This window comes from Schistocerca serialis, chromosome 4, assembly GCF_023864345.2.
Source record: "Schistocerca serialis cubense isolate TAMUIC-IGC-003099 chromosome 4, iqSchSeri2.2, whole genome shotgun sequence".
Taxonomy (NCBI): Eukaryota; Metazoa; Arthropoda; class Insecta; order Orthoptera; family Acrididae; genus Schistocerca; species Schistocerca serialis.
In genome coordinates this window covers 595,634,702-595,656,346 of record NC_064641.1, presented here as the reverse complement: position 1 = coordinate 595,656,346, position 21,645 = coordinate 595,634,702, and the positions used below count along the sequence as shown (strand labels likewise).

Sequence of the window (21,645 nt, the reverse complement as noted above, 5' to 3'; positions counted from 1 at the left end):
TCAATGCAGTCCTTCAAAGAAAACTTCTGCCTTTTAGTAGAAACACAAAAAAAGAACAAGCCTTAAATTCTAAAGACTGGTTGCAGTATATGGGGTTCGTTTTACGAATAGCAATAGAGGAACATACACATTCACTTGAACAGGCATTTGGTTCTATATTTGTAGTAGAATCCTGACTTCCATTCTTATGTTAATATTATTTACTCTATAATGTTTTGTTTTGGAAGAAGCTATCGTTTTCAGTATTCCTTATGGTCTTAATGCATTTGTCTAAAAATGAACACAGCCGAGACGTATCTGTACACAGCTTCACCATAGATTTAAAGCGCGCCTCGCGGCAGGGCCGGCACTGCGTTGTGAAACAGCCTGTAGAGGCACCTTGTGATGTAGCTGGGTTGGCAGGTTGGGGACTCGCTCGCTCGCTCTTCAGTTTACCGACAGACTATACAGGTGGGGAGAGAGATGAATGCTATCTGGTGGAGTGTGCAGGGATTAGACTGCCAGCAGGCACAGCATCACACGAGGTTGTGGGGCAGGGACGTGGAGAAAGAAGGAACAAGAAAGGAGAGGAGTGGGTAAAGATGGGTGGATGTATTGGCAGAGGGCTGCAAATAAACAGGGTGGGAGACAAGATTGGGGAGGAGATTATAGGACACAGGGGGTGGAAACTGTTGGGTGGAAGGTGTGAGGGCAGTATATTATTATAGGTTGAGACCGGGATGATTACGGGAGCAGAGAATGTGTTATAAGGACAACTCTCGTCTGCCCAGTTAAGAAATGCTGCTGTTGGAGGGAAGGATCCAGATGGTTTGGATAGTGAAGCAGTCATTGAAATCAAATGTATTATGTTCAGCTGCATGTGGTACCACAAGGTGGTCTACTTTGCTCTTGGAAAAAGTTTGGTGGTGGCCATTCATACTGGTGGACAGCTGATTGGTAGTCATACACCCAAATTTAGCTATGCTGGACTTGTCAAAGACCTACCCTCCTTCTTCTGATCCCTGTAATGGAAGCACTTCTTTACCACCAATCCCTCAAAAAGAGAGAGAGAGAGACCATAATTCCAACACTGAACACTGCCTCTTCCAGTTCATACAACCATCCAACCATGATCCTCTCCCCTCCCATGTAACCACCCACTGGTCACCTTCTGGGAATTCCTTACCTCCATCTTAGCCTCACTATCCTTCCCCTAGTACCTTCCTTAGAACACCAACCTTTCGGTAGAAGAAAGAACAGCCATACAGAACCTCAACAAATCCTGACATAATCATCCCACCTGTAAACAAAGGCTCCACTGTTGTAATGAATCACAGTGACTACTGGGCAGAAGGCCTCCACCAATTATCTGACTCCTCCACCTACAAACTCTGCCAGAGTGCTCCCATCCCAGAAGTCCTGCACAAACTCCAATCCTTTCTTAACGCCTTAGGCCCCTCCCAGAACATCTCCCCTGAATCCAGTTCCCTCCTTAACCCTATGACACTCCACACACACACTTTCTACATGGCTCCCAAAATCTGCAAACCCAACAATCCTTGATGCCCCATGAGGCTGGTTATTGTGCCCCCGCAGAAAGAATTTCGGCACTCATTGACCAACACCTCCAACCAATTGCCCATAATATAGCCTCCCATGTCAAAGACACCAACCACTTCCTTCACTGACTCTCCACCATCCCCACCATTTTACGTCCTGGATCCCTACTCATCACTGTTGATGCCATCTCCCTATATGATGACGTCCCTCATGCCTGTGGTCTTACCACTATTGAACACTAGCGTTCCCAGCACCCTTTAGACTCCAAACCTACTACATCAACCCTCATACACCTTACTAACTTTTTCCTAACCTACAACTACAACTCATTTGAAGGGAAGGTTTATAAACAAATACGCGGCACTGTCCGGGCACCCACATGGCACCTTCCTATGCCAACCTTTATGGGCCATCTAGAGGAGACCTTCCTAGCCTCCCAAAACACCAAACTCCAATTCTGGTTCAGGTTCACTCATGATATCTTCGTGATCTGGGCCCAGGGTCAAGACATCCTAGCGACGTTCCTTCACAACTTCAACACCTTCTCTCCCATCCATTTTGTGTGGTCCTCCTCAATCCACTGTGCCATCTTCCTAAATATTGACCTCTCCCTGTCTAATAGCTCCATCTCCACCTCTGCCCACATTAAACCTGCCAACCACAAACAGTACCTGAAGTTTGACAGATGTCATCCCTTTCACACCAAAAAATTCCTCCCATATAGCCTGGCTACCCAGTGTAGTAGCAACTTCTGACACTGAATGTAACAGCAACACGAAATGTAGCGGGAAGAGGTAGAAGGCACTGTATTAAGACTCCTCTGAGCTTTCCAAATGATTTATTGTTTCCAACTACAGTGCCGCATTCCCCTTGGTCTAGCGTCATCGGGTCCCGCAATGCTGACGACGCCACCTCAGCGACCCGTCAAGCGCTCTGCTAATGTGTCGGCCCTGTATGGCCGTGGTGATACGACGATGTCAGGGCTGCACCGGCAGCCAACTCGACAGCCTTCTCCCTGCCACCCACTGACAACTGCAAGGTGGCCTGTGTCATGTGTCCGTGCTGGTGTGGCTGGGTCGTGGTGACAACAAGCGTCCACAGTCCAGCAGCTGAATCTACAGCCCTCGCCCTATATGTCTCTGGTGTGAGTTGGGAGCCAAGACGCCTGTGGTAGCGAGCCTTGGAGTGGCACACTGTTGGCTGGTTACGGACCTCACGTCGGCCACAGAGGGTCGAACCAGCGACCCGCCGTGGTCTGGAATGCTGGCGCCCCATCTGCTCGTGTGTGTAGCCGGTGGTGTGTGACACCCCGCCATCCAGGAAAGCTGCCACACTTGAATTCTTTGTTAGGGAATTGGCTACTATTTATATGAAGCTGTGCGCCTCTGTTTTGCTAAACGCACCACTCCACGTCATGTACTCATAACACTTAGGTTGACCAGTGGACCCCTTCTGCCTGTGACTTGTGCCATGCAAACCACTGCATGTACTTTTTCTGGTGGTTCTACGCCCCTGTGGCCTCTATTTTACTTCGCAACTGCTGGTGAGCATAACTCACTGTAAACAGGCCCACACCTGGCTGTAACTTGTGTGCTCAGAAATATTGCACCAAAACTGACTTTTCCTATCCCAAATGGTAGTGCTGCTACACCAGGGATGGCATATATGCAGTGACAAAAACTCCCTTGCTCAGTATGCTGAGGGTCTTACCAAGGTCTTTACAGACAGGCACTATCCCTCATACCTAGCCTGCAAATAGATATCCCATGCCATTTTGCTTCACAACCCCAATCCTCCCACCACTCCCAAAAATCAGCCACAGTGGAGTGTCCCCTTCGTCGCCCAGCACCGACCCGGACTGTAACAACTAAACCACATTCTTTGCCAGGGCTTTGATTACCTATCATTGTTACCTGAAATAAGGGACATCTTACCCGAGATACTTCCCACCCCTCCTAAAGTGGTGTTCCATTGACCAACCGACCTCCACAACATCCTAGTCCATCCATATGCCACTCACAATCCCAACTCCTTGCCACAAGGATCACATCCCTGTGGAAGACACAGGTGCAAAACCTGCCCAATCCACCCACCCAGCACTTCTATTCCAGACCTGTCAAAGGTTTATCCTACCACATCAGGGTCAGGGACATCTGTGAAAGCAGCCATGTCAGTTAACCATCTCTGCTGCAATCATTACACAGCATTTTATATTGATATGACTACTAATCAGCTACCACCAAACTGAGGCCAAAAGCAGAGTAGAGCACCCCGTGGCACAACATGCAGCTGAACACAACACACTTGATTTCAATGGCTGCCTCACTACCCAAGCCATCTGTATCCTTCCCTCCACCACCAGCTTTTCTGAACTGCACAGATGGGAGTTATCCTTACAACACATTCTCCGCTCCTTTAATTATTCTGGCTTCAACCTACAATAACGTACTGTCACCACACCTTCTACCCAATAGTTTCCACCTCTTCTGTCCTTTCATCTCCTCCCCATTTTCATCTCCCACCCTATTTATTTGCAGCCCTCTGACAATGCATCCACTCAGCTTTGCCCAGTCCTCTACTTTTTTTTTCTTCTTTCCTCACATTACTGCCCCACAACCTCCTAATGCTGTGCCTGTTGGCAGTCTGGTCCCCGCTCACTCCACCGCATAGCATTCATCTCTCTCCCCATCAATACACTACTGTCCCTTCCCCTTTCCCTTCCCCTTCCCCTCCAGATTGCTGCCTGCTTCCCATGTGATGTTGCATTCTGGCCCAAGATTCTGGTGTTAATGGACGTGTGTGTGTGTGTGTGTGTGTGTGTGTGTGTGTGTGTGTGTGATGCAGTAGTGGCAGCTTGAAATTTTCCTTGGCAGCTGCACAATAGTATGCAATGTGATCTAGTAAGTGTGGTTCTCTAATTCTTGTTCAAAAACAGTGTTCAGGTAAGTAACACAGACATAGGAAAACAAATACTGCAGGCAATAAAATGAGTCTCGGAAATTTACACGGAAAGAAAAAATGCAAAATCTGAACTTCACTCATAACCATTTGTAAGCTAGGTCTCTTTTACAGTGACTGGCAACAGGTACACCAATCCTAAGACAAGTGCCTAAAGTTACTCCCATTAGGTAGCCCACCACATTAAAAACCATAAATCAACGTCATCAGACAAGTTTTAAGATCATCTGTAGGTAGTATAAGTTCGTGTTTATCATATTTTTCTTTCATGAGAAATATGTGGGATCAATTGGGAAACCTGTGAATCATTTCCATGGTTTATTATAAAACTATCATTTTACAATGGTATTCATAGCATCTCTGGGACGACCATACAAAAACTGCAAAACATGTAGAAAACACACACATCAGTGGATAGACCATCTCTCCACGTTCTTAACTAACATTGCAGGGCACCATTTGTGACATGGCAAATGTCAAAACAATAGTGAAACTCTTGCCATATAAGCCCCTACAGGTCATGGTTGAAATCAGAAACCACATTAGTTATCTGACCTTGCAACTCTTCCACATCAAGTAGCAGCAGACAGAGGAAGATATTATCTTTGACATACAAGGTGTGATTGGAAAATTTTAAGAATGAGCTTGTGCAGTGGTGGTACTTACATGCTACTGTGATGCATCTCCTTCAAAGTAGTCCCCTTCTGACTGAACACACTGACTCCAATGGTCTTTCCACTTTTGGAAACATTCCTGGAAATTTTTTTTTCCTGAAATATGTTAAGGATGCTCTCTGTATTTGCCTGGATGTTTTCAATCAAGTCAAATCGCTTCCCTTTCAAAGAAAATTTCAGTTTAGGAAACAGGTAGAAGTCCACAGGGGCCAAATCAGGGGAATATGGCAGTTGTGGAACCACAGGAATTTTGAATTTGGTCAAAAATTCAACGATGGAGAAGGCACGATGAGCCAGAGCATTGTCATGGTGTAGCACCCAACTCCTGTCTTCCCACAATGCAGGCTTTTTCTTCTGCACCTTTTCACGCAAATGCTCAAGGACACATTTGTAGAATTCCTGGTTAATTGTCTGTTCTCCAGGGGTAAATTCATGATGCACAATACTGGTAGAATTGATTTTTGTCTTCACCTTCGATCGACTTTGCCATGCTTTTTTCGTTCGTAGTGAACCTGGAGTCTTCCACTGTGAAGACTGCACTTTGGTTTCAGGATCATATCCATATACTCATGATTCATCATCTGTAATTACCCTGTTTAACAAATCTGGGTCATTTTTAGTCCAATTAATCAATTCTTGGCACCCCTCAAGTTGGTATTGTCTCTGGTCATTTGACAATACTTTTGGAATGAATTTTGCAGATACTCGACACACGTTCAGATCTTCAGATAAAATTGACTGAACTGCATAGAAACTTGAATTAAGTTCATCAGCCATCTCCCTAACTGTAATTCTATGATCAGAGCATACTAAGTCATGAACTTTCACAACATTTTCATTCATTTTTGAGGTGGAGGGACAGCTGGACAGTGGTTCATCTTCAAATGATTCTTGGCCATTTTTAAATCTGTTCAACCAGACAAAAATATTTGACTGGCTCATAAAATTTATCTCCAAAAGCTGTTTTTAATAGTTCATAAGTCTCAGAAGCTGATTTCTCAGTTTTAAAACAAAATTTCACACAAACTCATTGCTGTGTTTTTACGTCAGTTTTCACACAGACAGAATCTGGCAACAAGCCCTAACAGACCCACACTCAACCAGCTGCCACAACAGACTGAATAAAGGAAACACAGTTTGCTGTCAGAGGGCGTGTACCTGCCCAACAAACCAGTAAGCAGTTGCGGATCCATTCTTAAAACTTTCCAATCACACCTCGTAATCCAATATGAAGAAATCATTAAGTTAAAACTGGGTTCATAGGGGCCACCAAAGAAGAGGAAAGTCATGATGGAAAGCATATCCAATCCAACACTGTCTTGATGTAATAATGGCAAAAGCCATTGCTGCAGCATGTCCAGACACACAAAAACAGTCACAGTTCTCTCTGAAAAGAAGTGGTCTATAACCTTCTGAAGGGCACATGGCACGAAACACTTTAAATTTATGTGAATTATGAATGTGTTCCACAATCCATGTGAATGTTCTGCACCAAAACCACACACGTTTTGACAGCTCACCTATCCAGGAGCACAAAATGTGGCTTTGTCACCTGAAACCAACTTCTGTTAATATCTGTCTTCCTTCAGTAGCCACTGCAAAAGTCAGAATGAAGCTCTTTGTCCTGAGTATACAGCACATGTAACATCTGGAATTGGTATGGTTTTACACACAGACGTTTGCATAGAATGCACCAGGCAGTTCACTGCAGTACCTGCAGTTCTCTGCTCTCATGTGTTGTCAGTTGGATTGTGACAGATGAGGCCTGCACATGCTCCACCTTCTCTGCAGACCATCCCAGCCAGCCTGTTTTCTTCATACCACATAGCCAACCAGTCTCATGGAATATGTTGTGCTACCCATGAATTGTTTTTTCTGGTGGAACTTTCATCTGATATTATGTGAAATCGTCACTGAATTTAATGAATTCAGGGACATAAAATATATACATTGCTCCATTATATACATGCTTGCCCTGTAGTAGTGTGCTCTGCAACTACACTAGAGCATTTATTACAAATTGAAACTTGAGAGATGCTCTATCCACTGATTTGTGTAATTTTTCTGTATATCTTGTAGTTCTTGCACAGTCATCTTCTGAAACCCCAGAGGTACTTACAAATAAACTGTATAGTCCCCAAGCTGATTGTCGTAACACACTTCCCAATCAAATGTATGCTGAACATCTTGTGTGACTCCTAGGGAACATAATTTGAAGTACACTAAAGGGTCAAATTTCTTATCTGTAGATGGATGTCAGATATGCAGCCAACTTCCAAGATAGTACACTCTAGGTGACATAATGCTACAACGGAATGGCCAGAAGTGTATAAAGATGATGGACTAATTAGATATTGTGTCTCTCCTGGACAGAGAAATTTTTGGAAACACATAAATTATAAATGTTCTTCTGTCAATCCAATGATAAATCTCAGATGCAAAATGTAAAACTTAGCAATGAAGGAATGAGTAAAGAGATACTGTTGGAGTAAAACATTCCACCACCATTAGGTGTGAAGGTGTTAATGTGGAAGAGGTTACTCATAAAACTGAGTAAATCTCTGGAATTCCTGGAGAAATTTCAAGCCATCTTTGTAGATGCATGACTTATCATCTGGAAAAAATACTGTGGAGGTAACACACCTGTAGCTGTGTAGATAGGGATGTAATGGGACCTCTAGAACCATTAGAGCAACCTCACACAAACTTGGTATGCATATGAGTTAGTAATTTGGATCATATCTTCATGATCTGAACTCAGGACCAGGACACCCTACTGTTATTCCTTCACAACCTTTACACCTTCTCTCTCATCCACTTTACCTGGTCCTCCTCAACCCAAGATGCCATTTTCCTGGACATTGATCTCCTCCTCAGTGATTGCTCCAAGCACGCCGATTCCCAAATTAAACCCACCGATCACCAACATTACCTGCATTTAAATAGCTGTCATCCCTTCCGCACCAAAAAGTATCTCCCATACAGCCAGGCCACCCAGGGATGGTGTATGCAGTGACAAGAATTCCCTCATCCTGTACGTTCCCCTTTCCTGCTCATTCCTTATCCCCACCTACCTCCTTGCCCCAAAGCCTCCGACCAATGCAGCACCTGTTGGCACACCTCCTTATAACCCTGCACACTCTTCCAGACGGTGGTCCTCTCTCCCCTCACCACCACCCGTACTGTGCTATCCCTTCCCCTTCCCTACCTGCTACAGATTGCTGCTTCCATTCAACATGACACTTGCACTGCTTTGCATTCCAGTCCAAGTTGCTGCAGATGGAGGTAATGTATGCGTGAAGTGAGCTTGCTTCTGTGAAAGAATGTGTGTGTGTTTCCTTTTCTGAAGAAGGCTTTGGACAAATAACTAATTGTGTAAAAATCTTTTCATTGTGCCTGTCTGCAACTCAACCTGTCATCTTTACAGTGAGCAGCAGTGTACTTTTTCCTTATATTGTTAAGTCTTTTCATTGTGCCTGTCTGTAACTCAACATGTCATCTTTATGGTGAGCAGCAGTGTACTTTTTCCTTATATTGTTGGTATTCCGATCTGGAGTTTCCATTGTTTAATTTGGAAGATAAATAAATGAAATAAAAATACATTGTTTGTAAGACACCACAGGATGTGATTTTGAATCCATGGTTTTTAGGATTGCTAGGCTGGTTGGTAACATTCCCCTTTTAAGTCAAAGTTTTAAATGATACTGCTACATCCTAAATGGATCACAAGCAATGGAAGGAGTATAAGATAACCACTCATCACATAGCTGAAGCACTGAGCAATTGACAGGCACAGAGGAAAAGGAGGCGTTATTACACACATTAAGATAGAATGCAAGTTCAGAAACATTGAGACAAGTAGATTTCACAGTGATCAGGACTATAAGTGTGTGCTTGTGAATTAATGCTGAAAAATAGTCCACTTTTAATTCTAACTGTATATACATCCCCACTGGAAAATTTTGAACTATTTACGGGGAATCTGGATTCTTACTGTGCTATCTGATAGACAGTCTGTGGTGATTTTGATGTAGATTTTCTAAAGGACTGTGATAGGAAAAATTATCTGGAAACCTTACTTGGATCCTATAATTTGGTCTCAGTTATTAACTTTCCAAAACAGATGGATAAAGACAGTAGGACACCAATTGATAATGTTTTCTTTGATGAAGCTCAAAGTAAGAAAATAACTTTTTACCCAGTAACAATTGCTCTCTCTGATCGTGATGCACAGTTAGTCAGGATAAATAACATAGCGCCTTATGCTATGGATACTCTTCAGTGGAAATCAGTTAGAATAACTGATGACTCTAGGAAAAATGTATTTAAGAATAGTTTACAGTAGATGACATGGAATGTAATTTGTAATTAACCAAATGCTAACATAAAATTTAATCTATTTCATGATAAATTCATATCACTATTTGAAAATAGATTTCTCATCTTTTGGCAAGAACAAGTAGTAATCCTGCAGTAGTTGCACACTACAAAAATACTCAAAATTGATAAGAAAGTTTATTAAAAAATCAAAGCACATGCACATAACATCAGAAATCAGTACTTCTGACAACAGACTTAAAGTAGTATGGAATATAGTGAAGTGATTGACAGGGTAATAAGCCACAGAACAGCACAACAGCACTACTGAACTGAATGGAAGGTCTATAAATGATGACTCACAGGTAGCAAATGCAGTTAATCAGAATCACAGCAGTATGTTGAAAGTAACTTTCATAAAATTCAATCATATGAATGTATCACCAAATTCTCTTCCTGAAATTAAGAAAATTATACATTCTCTCAAAAATAAAAGCTCATCTGGTTTTGATGGTGTTTCCAATAGAGTACTAAAATTTGTTTCTGTATAATAATTCTGGTCTTATCTGAAATATGGAATGAAACATTAACTCATGGCATTTTTGCAGAGAGGCTGTTCTATGCCTTTGTTAAACCAGTTTTTAAGAAAGGTGATAAGAGAGATGTCAATAATTACTGACCAGCTTCACTGCTGACTTCATTCTCCAAAAATTTTAGAGAGGGTGATGTATTCTAGAATAGTTTCTCACCTTAGCAACAATAGTGTCCTTAGCAAATCACAATCTTAGTAATTCAAGCAAAATAGTCCAAGGACGTAATTCTGACTGGGGAGAAATCATGTATGGGGTCCCCCAAGGTTCAGTCTTAGGTCCACTACTGTTCCTCATGTATGTAAATGATCTTCTGTCTAGTATACAAGTCAGAAACATACAGAAACAGAAGAAATGGTAAACAAAGTTCTTAAAAGCATCATTGACTGGTTTTCTGAAAATGATCTCACCCTCAATTTTAAAGAGACCCAACATATTCATTTCTGCACATTTAGAGGTACTACAGCAATGATAAGTGTAACACATAGTGAGGAAATAATAAATAGGATGGAAACTTCAAAATTCTTAGGGGTCCATATAATTAGAATTTAAATGTGAAAAAACACATTTTGGAATTCTTAAAACAACTTAGTTCAGCCACATTTGTGCTTAGACTCATTGCAGATCATGGAGAAAGACACATCAGTAAGTTGACATATTCTGCATATTTTCATTCAATGATGTCATATGGGATAATGTTCTAGGGTAACTCATCTTTAAGAAAGAAAGTCTACATTGTTAAAAATGTGCTGTGAGAATAATATGTGGTGTTAACCCACAATAATGTTGTAGGTATCTGTCTGAGTTGGGCATATTGTATATTTATTCCCTCATGTCGTTTATTGTAAATAATCCACTGCAGCTCAAGAGGAACAATGAAGCACATAATTACACTACTAGAAGGAAAAATGACATTCATTACTCCGCATTAATGTTGTCTTTAGCACAAAAAGGGATGCACAATGCTCCAACAAAAATTTTTGATCACTGACCCAGTGATATAAAATGTCTGACAGACACCAAAGTAAAATTTGATAACAAACTGAGAAAGTTTCTTCTGGACAGCTTCTTCTATTCTGTTGAAGAATTTCTATTACTGCAATATGTAGCAGATGGTGAGTAGGAATTACTCACTCACATCTTTATATCCTTTTTTTCTTTTCATATAAAAAATAAATAAATAGAAATATTCAGAATGTAACCGTATGTACAAATTAATTTACAATGTGAATGTATAACGACGCATTCCACATCATTATGATCTATTGTGCAAAATGATCCATGGAACATATTACTAACTAACTAGTGGATACAAGACCACATTACTGATCTATTGGAGAATGTCCTCTTTCAAAGCAACAAGAAACACTCTCAATGTATAAAGGGAAGTCAAACAAAAACAAAGTCAGATAGAAAAAAAAGTAAGCATACTGTTTATTATTTCAAAAGTAATTGCCATAACGTTTAACTCATTTATCCTACTGTGAGACAAAATGGTTTACATCTTCATGGAAAAATGTTCGAAGTTGCCTATGGAACCATGATTGCACCCAGACATGCATCTTTGTTGGAAGCAAATTGACAGCCACAAATGTCCTTCTTCAGTGCTCCAAAAATAGGAAATTGCATGGGGAGAGATGGGGACAGCATGCAGAATGTGTAAGGACTTCCCAGTGCAACTTCTGTAGTGTAGTCAAAATGATGTTGGTGAAATGTGTGCCCACCCAAATGTTACCAGGATTGTTTTGTCCACACTGCAGAAGTTCTGCACATCCTCCATACAGTCATAATTTCTCCCCATGCAATTCTGACCAGCCAAATGCTCACAAATAATTGCAACTAAATATTAATTTAATTCTCTTTCTGGGTTTCCTCTTTTCTCAACTGATGATCCTGGTTGGTAGATACCGTTGGTAGTTACTTTTTTTTGTAATTCCATATATACTACACTGACTTATAGGATATTTTCTCTCTTGTTTCAGTAAATTTATACATCTGAAAATGGGAATATAATTTTCCCAAATCAATGCTGTTCTTACCAAGGTCATAACTGAAGCTCAGTTCTGGATGTTCTGTAAACAAAAGCCTATAAAATACAATTGTTTGAAAAGACAGCTAAAATGTTCTTCATAAGTAATATATGCTACATAATTAATGCTTTCTAGTGGACTTAGAGCATGGCTAGTAATGAAAGGGGATAACTACAATACTTCGTAATATTTCAGTACATGATCTTGGTTTACTGCTTTTGCAAGGAAATCATATTTCAAGGTGCAAAATAAATTATAGTAATGTCTCTGGCTCAGTTTTTCAGGTGGACTGAGGAGCATTTAATATGTGTGGGAATGGAGCCTAGAGTTGGGGCAAGGGGCACAGCAGCATCTTCACAGTCCAGTAGCTATGAGCAGCTGTCCTTAGTGTGTGCAGCAATGAAGAACAGAGCTATGTTTTATATTACATATTACCTGCAACAAATTGCACATAAATGAAGGAACACTGTACAATAGGGACTAACCAAATGGGGCAGAGTAGCTGTTTAGACACTGCAGTAACCTCGTATTGAGGATGGAGTTGTTCTGCTTGGCCACCCTGATTTGGGTCTCTCGTGGTTTTCCTAAATCACTTACACAAATTCTGGGATAGTTTCTTAACGTAAGGCCATGGCTGACCATCTGTCCTATCCTTGTAAAGCATGGTATATACACTGTGTGTACTGATTTGCATTTTATTACCTTAACCAATCCTATATCATTGTGAGATGATACTTGTGACTTACCTAATGAAAGCGCTGGCAGGTTGATAGACACACAAACAAACACAAACTTACACACAAATGTCTGCTTGTGTCTGTGTATGTGCGGATGGATAATGGTTGTGTGTGCGAGTGTATACCTGTCCTATTTTCCCCCTAAGGTAAGTCTTTCCGCTCCCGGGATTGGAATGACTCCTTGCCCTCTCCCTTAAAAAACACATCCTTTTGTCTTTCCCTCTCCTTCCCTCTTTCCTGATGAAGCAACCGTTGGTTGCGACAGCTTGAATTTTGTGTGTATCTTTGTGTGTCTATCAACCTGCCAGCACTTTCGTTTGGTAAGTCACATCATCTTTGTTTTTAGATATATTTTTCCCCTGTGGAATGTTTCCCTCTATTATGTTCATGAGATGATACTTGGATGATAAAGATAGATAAATAAACTTTGTAAGGAGAGGAAGCAATACCACATGATTTGTGCCATCAGCCATGGCGTAGCAATCTTTGCTGCCTGCTGACGTGCAACATGCAACACACTAGTTTGATTCTTGCCTTAGCTTTGATTTAACATTTCTGAATTCTGGAATTTTCTGAGACTGACTGACTTATCAATCAAAAGTTATTTGTTAGAAAACACTGTGCATGAAAACATAGGGGCATTCTGTATTGAGGCAAACAATTCAGCTCTGTATGTCGTTTTGTGTGTGGTCAATAAATGTGTGTTCAATATAAAGTGTTACTTACTGATGACTCTACTCTTGTAACTGGCTCTTGATTCCTGTTCCTGCTTGACAATATTTTTGCCATCTTTGGTCTAGATATTATATAAATTGCTAAGCTATGAGTCATTGCTTTCAATTAGGGAACAAGAAAAAGTTTCTCTGTAAGCTTTTAAGGGTCGGCTTTAGAAACATTTGCAGTAGACCTTATATTCAAGAGTTTATCACAGGACAATGAATTTTCTTCAGTACTGGCACATGCAACTTTTTAAACTGTATTTTTTTCTTTATATCTTGTACTTATAATAGTATCACACTCATATATTGGCCAACTTAGCAGACTATTGGCTTATAGTCTGTTTGTCTTCCATAGGAACCCATTGACGTCTGGCGTAATGTGCGTAGTCATAATCTGTTGGGGCTTCTATATGAAGATCTGAAACGATGGAACTTTATGTTTCAAAACTATGTACAGTTGACACGATTATCTATACAAACCCAAGAAAGTGCCAAACCTATTCAAATGTTTGAAAGATCTGTTCAAAATAACAGGTGAGATTTAATGCAACAAAAGACAGAATAAAGATACATGGCCAAGATCTGTGTTTATGAAACATACTGATTTTTGTAACCCTGCAGGTACTGTTTTGTAGAGATGGCACATCAACAGGGTCTTCTTGAAGATCCTGAATATGATGTCCTTTGTGAGGGTTATGACTGGATTAAGAGGAACATGGATATTCAGCTAGATCTGACTGGTTAGTATATTGTAACATAGCCAAGATCATGTGTGTATTTTAATTCTTTATTTATTTAATCATTCATTCCTCATCAGTTACCCCCATATATCTTAGAACCATTGGATTAGTGACTCAGTTGGCTCTGAGTCAAATTATTGATCATTGTTACTTCCATTTTCCATTTGACTGATCAGTAATATGAAATTCTGTCTTTTTTATTCTCTTTTTGATGTAAATTATCTGAAAAATATGTAGAAAAAAATGTTTATATGCTTTTCATTGTGCAGGCTTTCCTCCTCTTATACAGAATGGCCCATTGGATAGAGTACATTGTCAGTTAGCCACCCTGCTAAGATATATGCCTGCTTGTGCCATCTGCCACTTCCGATTGGACCCACATAGTATTCCATTAAGCTTGGTGTGGGACATATTGAGCCAGAGGAGTAGTTCTGTTGTGTGTAGAGTCTTGCAGCTGTCTTAAGCACAATGTCCTGTGGAAGAGATGGTCATTTCTGTGTTCTAGAAAGAAGGGCAATACCCAAGTGGATTAAACAATGGTGTGAGACAGATGATGCAACTAATGTGCAACATGAGGGACCTGAAATGACAGTCCGAATGCTGGAAAATATCCGAAGAGTTCATGCAGTTTTGCATTGAGGCTCACAGCGATCTGTCCATTGTCAGTCCTCAGAATTCCTCGCATGTCTTTGCAGAGGATCATGAAACATATTTACAGTTTCATCCTTATAGTCTGTAGGTGGCAGTTATGGCTGGGAGATAAAGTGCGTAGGCACAATGTCTGCACAACATTACTGGACAAAATTGACCAGGATGAGGCATTTATGACAGATCTTGTGACGTCTGATGAGGCAAACTTTCATTTGAATGGATTTGTTGGTAAACAAAACTTCTAATGTTACTCGGGCACAAGCCACAGGTCACTCACGAAAAGGGCCAGGGTTGTCCAAAGTTGTTATTTGCTGTGCTTTTGGTTGGTCCATTGGTATTGCTGGACCAGTTTTTATTTTTATTTATTTATATATTTTTAAAAGAAAAGATGACAGTGGAAATCCAGTGTCCGTTCTGAGAGGTATGCAGCCATTTTAATAATGTCTTCATTCCTCAGCTTCAGGGACATTGCTATGTAAATGCAGTTTGCTTTTAGCAAGATGAGGCTGCATCCCATATTGCCTATAATTCAATGATTACACGGAGGCACCAGTTTCCACATTGATTACTCCCATGATTAGGTGATATCCCATGGCTGGTAAGAGCACTTGATCTTTCAGCCACACATTTTTTTCTGTGGGTGTCATCTCAGGAAGAAAGTTTTTTTGTGACCATTCCACAATACTGATGACTTGACGGCTGCAGTCCAGGAAGGGAAAGAGACCATTCCTTAAGAAATGATTGAGAACATAATGGAGAACTTCTGTGAACATCTTCAGCAATGCATTGGCAATGTTGGAAACCATTTGAGTGATGGACTTCTTAAGAAATAAAGTTGTGTTTGGCTTTTTAGTAATGGCAGTGTGTGTTGAACAATTATTTGTCAGTTACATTGGTGTAAATATATGAGGTCTGTTCAAAAAATTCTGGAACTTTGTCCACAAAACTTTTCTATGCTTACATTATACTTATTGTGCATGTTCTCTTTCGAAATACTCTCCACCACAATTGATAAACCTAACTGAACACCATTTCCACTTCTGGAAGCAGTCTTGGTATGCCTCTTGCTGGATCACGTGAAGCACCACCTGTGAATTTTCTTTTATCTCATCTATTGTTGCAAATCTTCATCCTCTCAACGGGATTTTAAACAATGGAAATAAAAAAAAGTCCACAGGGGCCAGGTCTGGAGAGTATGGAGGCTGGGGCATCACAGTGATTTCACTCATCAGCGGGGATGAATATGCAGGTGCATTATCATGATGCAAGAGCCATGGAATGTCTCGCCACATTTGAAGCCATTTCCTTCTCACATTTTTTTTGCAAGTGTTGCAACATGTCCCGATCATACCATCAGTTAACGGTGTGCCCCTGTGACATGAATTGATGATGAACTAATCCTTCAAAGCCAAAGAAAACTATCACCAAGGTTTGACATTTTACCTGACCTGACAAGCTCTTTTTGGTCTTGGAGAACCTTTTCTGACCCATTGTGAAGACTGAACCTTGGTCTCAGCATCATAACAGTAGACCCATGTCTCATCACCAGTTATGATTATCTTAAAGAACATCTCATTCTCATTTGTGAGATCCAAAAGCTCTTCACAGATTGTAAGGAAAAGGTCTTTCTAATCTTGACTCATGAGCCATCGGACAAACTTGGCAGCAGCACAATGCATTCCAAAATGCTGTGTCAGGATTTCACGACATGATCGAACTGCACTGTTACATTATTCAGCAATCTCTCGGACAGTTTTTTTATTGGCAAGCACACTTTTATTGATGTTCCTGACAGAGTGTCATTGGTAGATGTCCTGAATGAGGGTCATCTTCAATTTCCGTCTGGCTATTTTTAAACCATGTGAACAATTCGTAACACCAAGTACCGCATAATCACTTATCACCATAGACTTCCTGCATCATTTGGTGTATCTCTGTACAGGTTTTCTTGAGTTTCACACATAATTTAATGCAGATGTGTTGCTCCTCTAACTCTGCGTTCGCAAACTGGGTGACACGACGTTGTGCTCAATATATCAATGAACAATAACTAACAGACATACAACAGTGAAACTTCTGGCACTTACACATTAAACATAGGCGTGTGCAGGGATGCCAACTGCATTTCGCTCCAACACACGATTGGCGTGAAATTATGAATGTTCCAGAATTTTTTGAACTGACCTCATATACTAAGCCTCATAATAACCAAATGCAAATGTAGTACAATGAATTAAAATAAAAGTTCCATAGCTATGTAACAGTAGCAGTATTTAAAATATATGTATAGAACTTTCACTGGAGTTTACAGCTTTGTATTGAATATATTAGCAAGTTTAGTATACTGTATTTTGATTCACTAAAGAAATTGGTCATTATATTTAGGGAGAAGCAGCTATTAGTTTTGATGGGGTTTTGGAATTTGATTGTAAGGGAGAGCAAGGGCTGGCGGAAAGTAATGAAAATGGAAGCTGCCTGATTGTATTTTGCACAGAGCACAATTTAATCATTGTTAATATCTGATTTAAAAACCATGAAAGGAGGCTGAGAATGTGGAAGAATCTGGAGACACAAGAAGGATTCAGTTGAATCGTATAGTGGTAAGGCAGATATGTAGAACATACCTTTTAAACTGAAAAATATTTCCAGGAACAGATCTGGAATCTGACTGTAATTTATTAGTTATGAAATGGAGAGTAAATCTGAAGACTTTGCAAAAAGAGAGATGACATAATGAAGGGGCAAATAGACATATAGGCAAGGTTCAGTAGGAATTCTTGAATAACTCGTGACATATTAAATTTAAATAATGGAAAGTAAGACTTTGGCGAAAGCTCATGATGGAACAGTCTTTTCATTGAGCCTGTATGCAACTCATCATAGATATTAAATTTAATTGATGGAAGGACACAATATAAAAATTTACCAAATTAACCAGGGGAAAAAATGAGATTGACAGAAAGTGCTAAATAGTAAAGCTGGAAAGCGTACAGGAGAAATGATAAGCTGTAGAAGCATTAATACCTATAGGAAAAATATATACTGTGTATAGCAAAATTAAAGAAACTTTTGGAGATTGCTCCTTGATGGAGTCTTTAAAGGAAGAAAAAGACCATAAATGTAAAGTAAAAGAGAAATCATGGACCAACAATGAACTTGTATGTTGGTAGAGAAGTGAAGGAGTGGAACAAATTACCAGCAGTTATCCACAGACAGTGATCTCTGGAGATCACTGCCCACAGATCATTCCTAGAAAGTGCCAAGAAAGATTCATACCTGGACCAACAGTGGCAAAACACCAAAGATTATGGACGAAAGGAAAGGAAAGGGTAAAAGATAAGAGAATGGTAAGGGATACAATGTTATATGTACTAACGTAATTATGCGAGGTAAAAATGATATCCTTACTACCTTGGCAACAGACATATTTGTGAGCAAATAAAAATTATCTAGTTATTTGTCTTACCAAAAGTGAGACAGCAGTATGAACATGAAGAGCTCAGTTAAGAAATAAGGGAAGGGTACCAAGTGGAAGGCTATCTAAGGGGAAGAAACTTGAAGATAATATTATGGTGAACAGAAAGTGGATAAAGATCAGATGAGGGACTTAGTGCAGCAAGATATTAAATTTAAATAATGGAAAGTTTGGTAGAAAGCTCACTGCAGAACAGTCTTTTCATTGTACAACTTGTACAGAAACGGAACGGCAGTTTTAAGAGTTGAGGGGCATGGAAGGGAGGCAGTGGTTGAAAAGAGAGTGAGGCAGGGTTGTAGCCTATCCCCGATGTTATTGAGTATGTACAATGAACATTTGTGGAAAGAATGCAGGTATGCATGGGCGTTCTCGTATCCACACATTGCCTCATTGCGCAAGCAGACTGTTATGAATCCCCTTCTTTGCTTGGGAGCTTGTGTTGCGGTATTGTGATGAGAAGGTGACATTTGACGAAAATGCAAAAGCCACCATAGGGAAAGAAGCATACAAACTACAGAGGTACAAGAAATACAAAGTGATCACATTTTATTACAAATTTCAGGAACCGCTCACAATGAGGTTTTAGATTTTCTGCTTGGGAAAGTGCAGTGATAAGCCTGGCAATAACATTTTGTTAGTTAGCAACTTGCGACTTATATACTCGTTTGAATTACTCATTCCTCATTTCAAAACAAAGCATTTCAATCTGTATCAAATTTGTAACTTTTAATGTGAAATAATTGTAATTTATTATTTTTTAACGTACAAAATGCCCAAACTTCGCATCTATAATTACTGTTCTCATGCATAATTATGACCGCTGCAGCACAGTCTAACATATACAGTCATGACACTCACTCCTCTGAAAATTGTTACCAGCTGTCAGTTGTGCGACACTAGCTCCCCAAGCGGTGAGAAAGGAGCCGTAAAATTAAAGTTTGTTTTTAATTTATTTTTCTAGTTTATTAGCGAAATGGTTATTACGCTTTTGCGTTCCAAGTATTAGTAAATTATCAAGAAACATGAATGTTCACGAAATATGCATAAAAACATCCAAATCTCCCTGATTGAGGGACATAAGCTACAACTTAATGATGAAGAAATACTTTCGACCATATATATAACTTTATCTTTTTTCGCTGGAAACAAGAGAATTTAAACACACATTTGATGCATGAAAAGAATATATTTCTTTTGTTGTGTTCTTATTATGACATGTACTTTCTTTCACACTTAACTACCTTGTAAGGAGCTGAATGTTTCGCACAGTCGTACACTTCACTCGGCTTTCTAATACATAAATATTTTTGCAAATGTAATTACTTTTGTTTCAAAAGCGAATGTGTTGAAGATTCTTGCCGTTTGTGGCTTAGATGCAGCAAGAACTGTGGAAGTAGTTCCTTCTGTATTGGGGAACAGTTTTATTGCTTTCGTTCTTTTGTTAAGCGACTGTGTGGTTTGTTCCTTCAGCTGATGTTGTGGTAGCGTATCTGCTACGTTAAATACCACACTATTTCCTACATTCCACATTCACTGGTTTGATTAGAAGTGTAGTGAAGAAAACTTCACGGTTTTGACTAGATATAGGATACCTTTCAGCAAAAGGTCAGTCTTCTGCTGTTTACTGTCTCTTTTTTCCCCTTAAAGAACACGATATTCTGTAATGTAGGTGTTCACATCACCTATGGTCGTTAGGAAACCTTAAAAAAGACAAATGTGGTTTCTTCTTCTCGTTGTTGCTGCAATTTATTGCGCCACAGACGCTCCCGTTTGTAAAAGCAGTTCTACAGACGAATATAAACAAGCACGATTCGCCAAATTCATATGTTAGACAGTGGCTTCACCCTCACATTTAAACCTCACTGTTCCAGTTTAGGTTTAAACACGTAATTTGCGAACGGAAATCGCTTATTCTGCCAGTGCAAATCTACACGAAAAACTGTTACCTTGCATCTTGTATAAATTAGCCTGAATGGAGAGCGCTGGACTCTTAGTATTTAGCAGAGAAGTTTTTATTCTCTTCCAGTGTAGAGACGTCATCAGTATGGCAACAATTACGTTCAAGAATCATTGTTTCACTAACAGGCTTCTGAAAATGTTTTTCAAATAATAATTGCAGAAATGAAACTACATTTATATCTATATGCCGTAAACCACTGTGAAGCGCATGGCAGAGGGTATGTCACAGTGTACCAGTCCATGGATTTCTTCGCGTTCCAGTCGTGTATGGATCGCAGGAAGAATGATTATTTAAACGCCTATGTGCGTGCTGTAATCTGTCCAATCTTTTCCACAAGATCCCTATGTTAGCGGCACGTATGAGGTGGTAGTTTATTCCTAGAATCATAAATGAAAATGTCCTCAAGATCCATATGTGAGAAAAATCTTTTCCTCAGGATCCCTATTGAGCGATACGTAGGGAGTTCGAAATATATTCCTAGAAACATAAATCGAAATAATCAGAAACCAGTTACATAAAAGAAATTTAATTTCTTGACCGATTTCGGGTACTTAGTGCCCATACTGAGGCGGTTTTACCTATAGAATCTGTTCTGGCATAATTTTTGTTCTTGCTGTTTCGCTATTTTATACCATTTTCCTGCACGCACTGTGAATCACATGACCACGGCATTTTGCTGTATGCGTCTTATTGTTGACAGTCGCAAATAATGCAATAGGCATAACCTTCTGAAGAATGCACTAAGTGTCCGAAACTGAAAGAAATTTGTTTTATACAACTGGCTGCTGATTATTTCGATTTATACAACTATAGTTGTTGAGAATGGATAAAATATTATCCTAGAATCATCATTTAAAGTCGTTTCTGGAAACTTTGTAAGTAGGCTTCCTCTGGATGGTTTACGTCTGTCTTCAAGTGTGTGCCAGTTCAGTTTCTTCAGCATCTCAGTGATGCAATTCCACCGGTCTAACAAACCTTTGACAATTCGTGGTGCCCCTTTATATACGTTCAGCATCCTCCTTTTGGTCCTATTTGGCATTGGTCCCACACACTTGAGCAACATTCCAGAGTGGGTCGCAGGAATGATTTGAAAACTGTCTCCTTTATAGGCTGATTTCATTTCCCCAGTATTCTGCCAACAATACGAAGTCTACCACCTGCCTTTCCCACGACTGAGCGTATGTGTTCATTCCATTTCATATCCCTGCAAAGGGTTACGGTACATCTAGGTATTTGTAGGAGTTGGCCGGTTGCA

General features: G+C 40.0%; 1 protein-coding gene across 2 annotated transcripts in view; it reads left to right on the top strand.

The window, feature by feature from the left end:
- LOC126475354 (thymidine kinase 2, mitochondrial-like) overlaps positions 1 to 21,645 on the top strand; it is a 135,411-nt gene that overhangs the window by 75,811 nt on the left and 37,955 nt on the right. For both annotated transcript variants that reach the window (XM_050103167.1, XM_050103166.1), the window contains 2 exons: positions 13,920 to 14,098; positions 14,186 to 14,304. In XM_050103167.1, the coding sequence (XP_049959124.1) occupies positions 13,920 to 14,098; positions 14,186 to 14,304 (298 nt within the window). The remainder of the gene's footprint in view (positions 1 to 13,919; positions 14,099 to 14,185; positions 14,305 to 21,645) is intronic.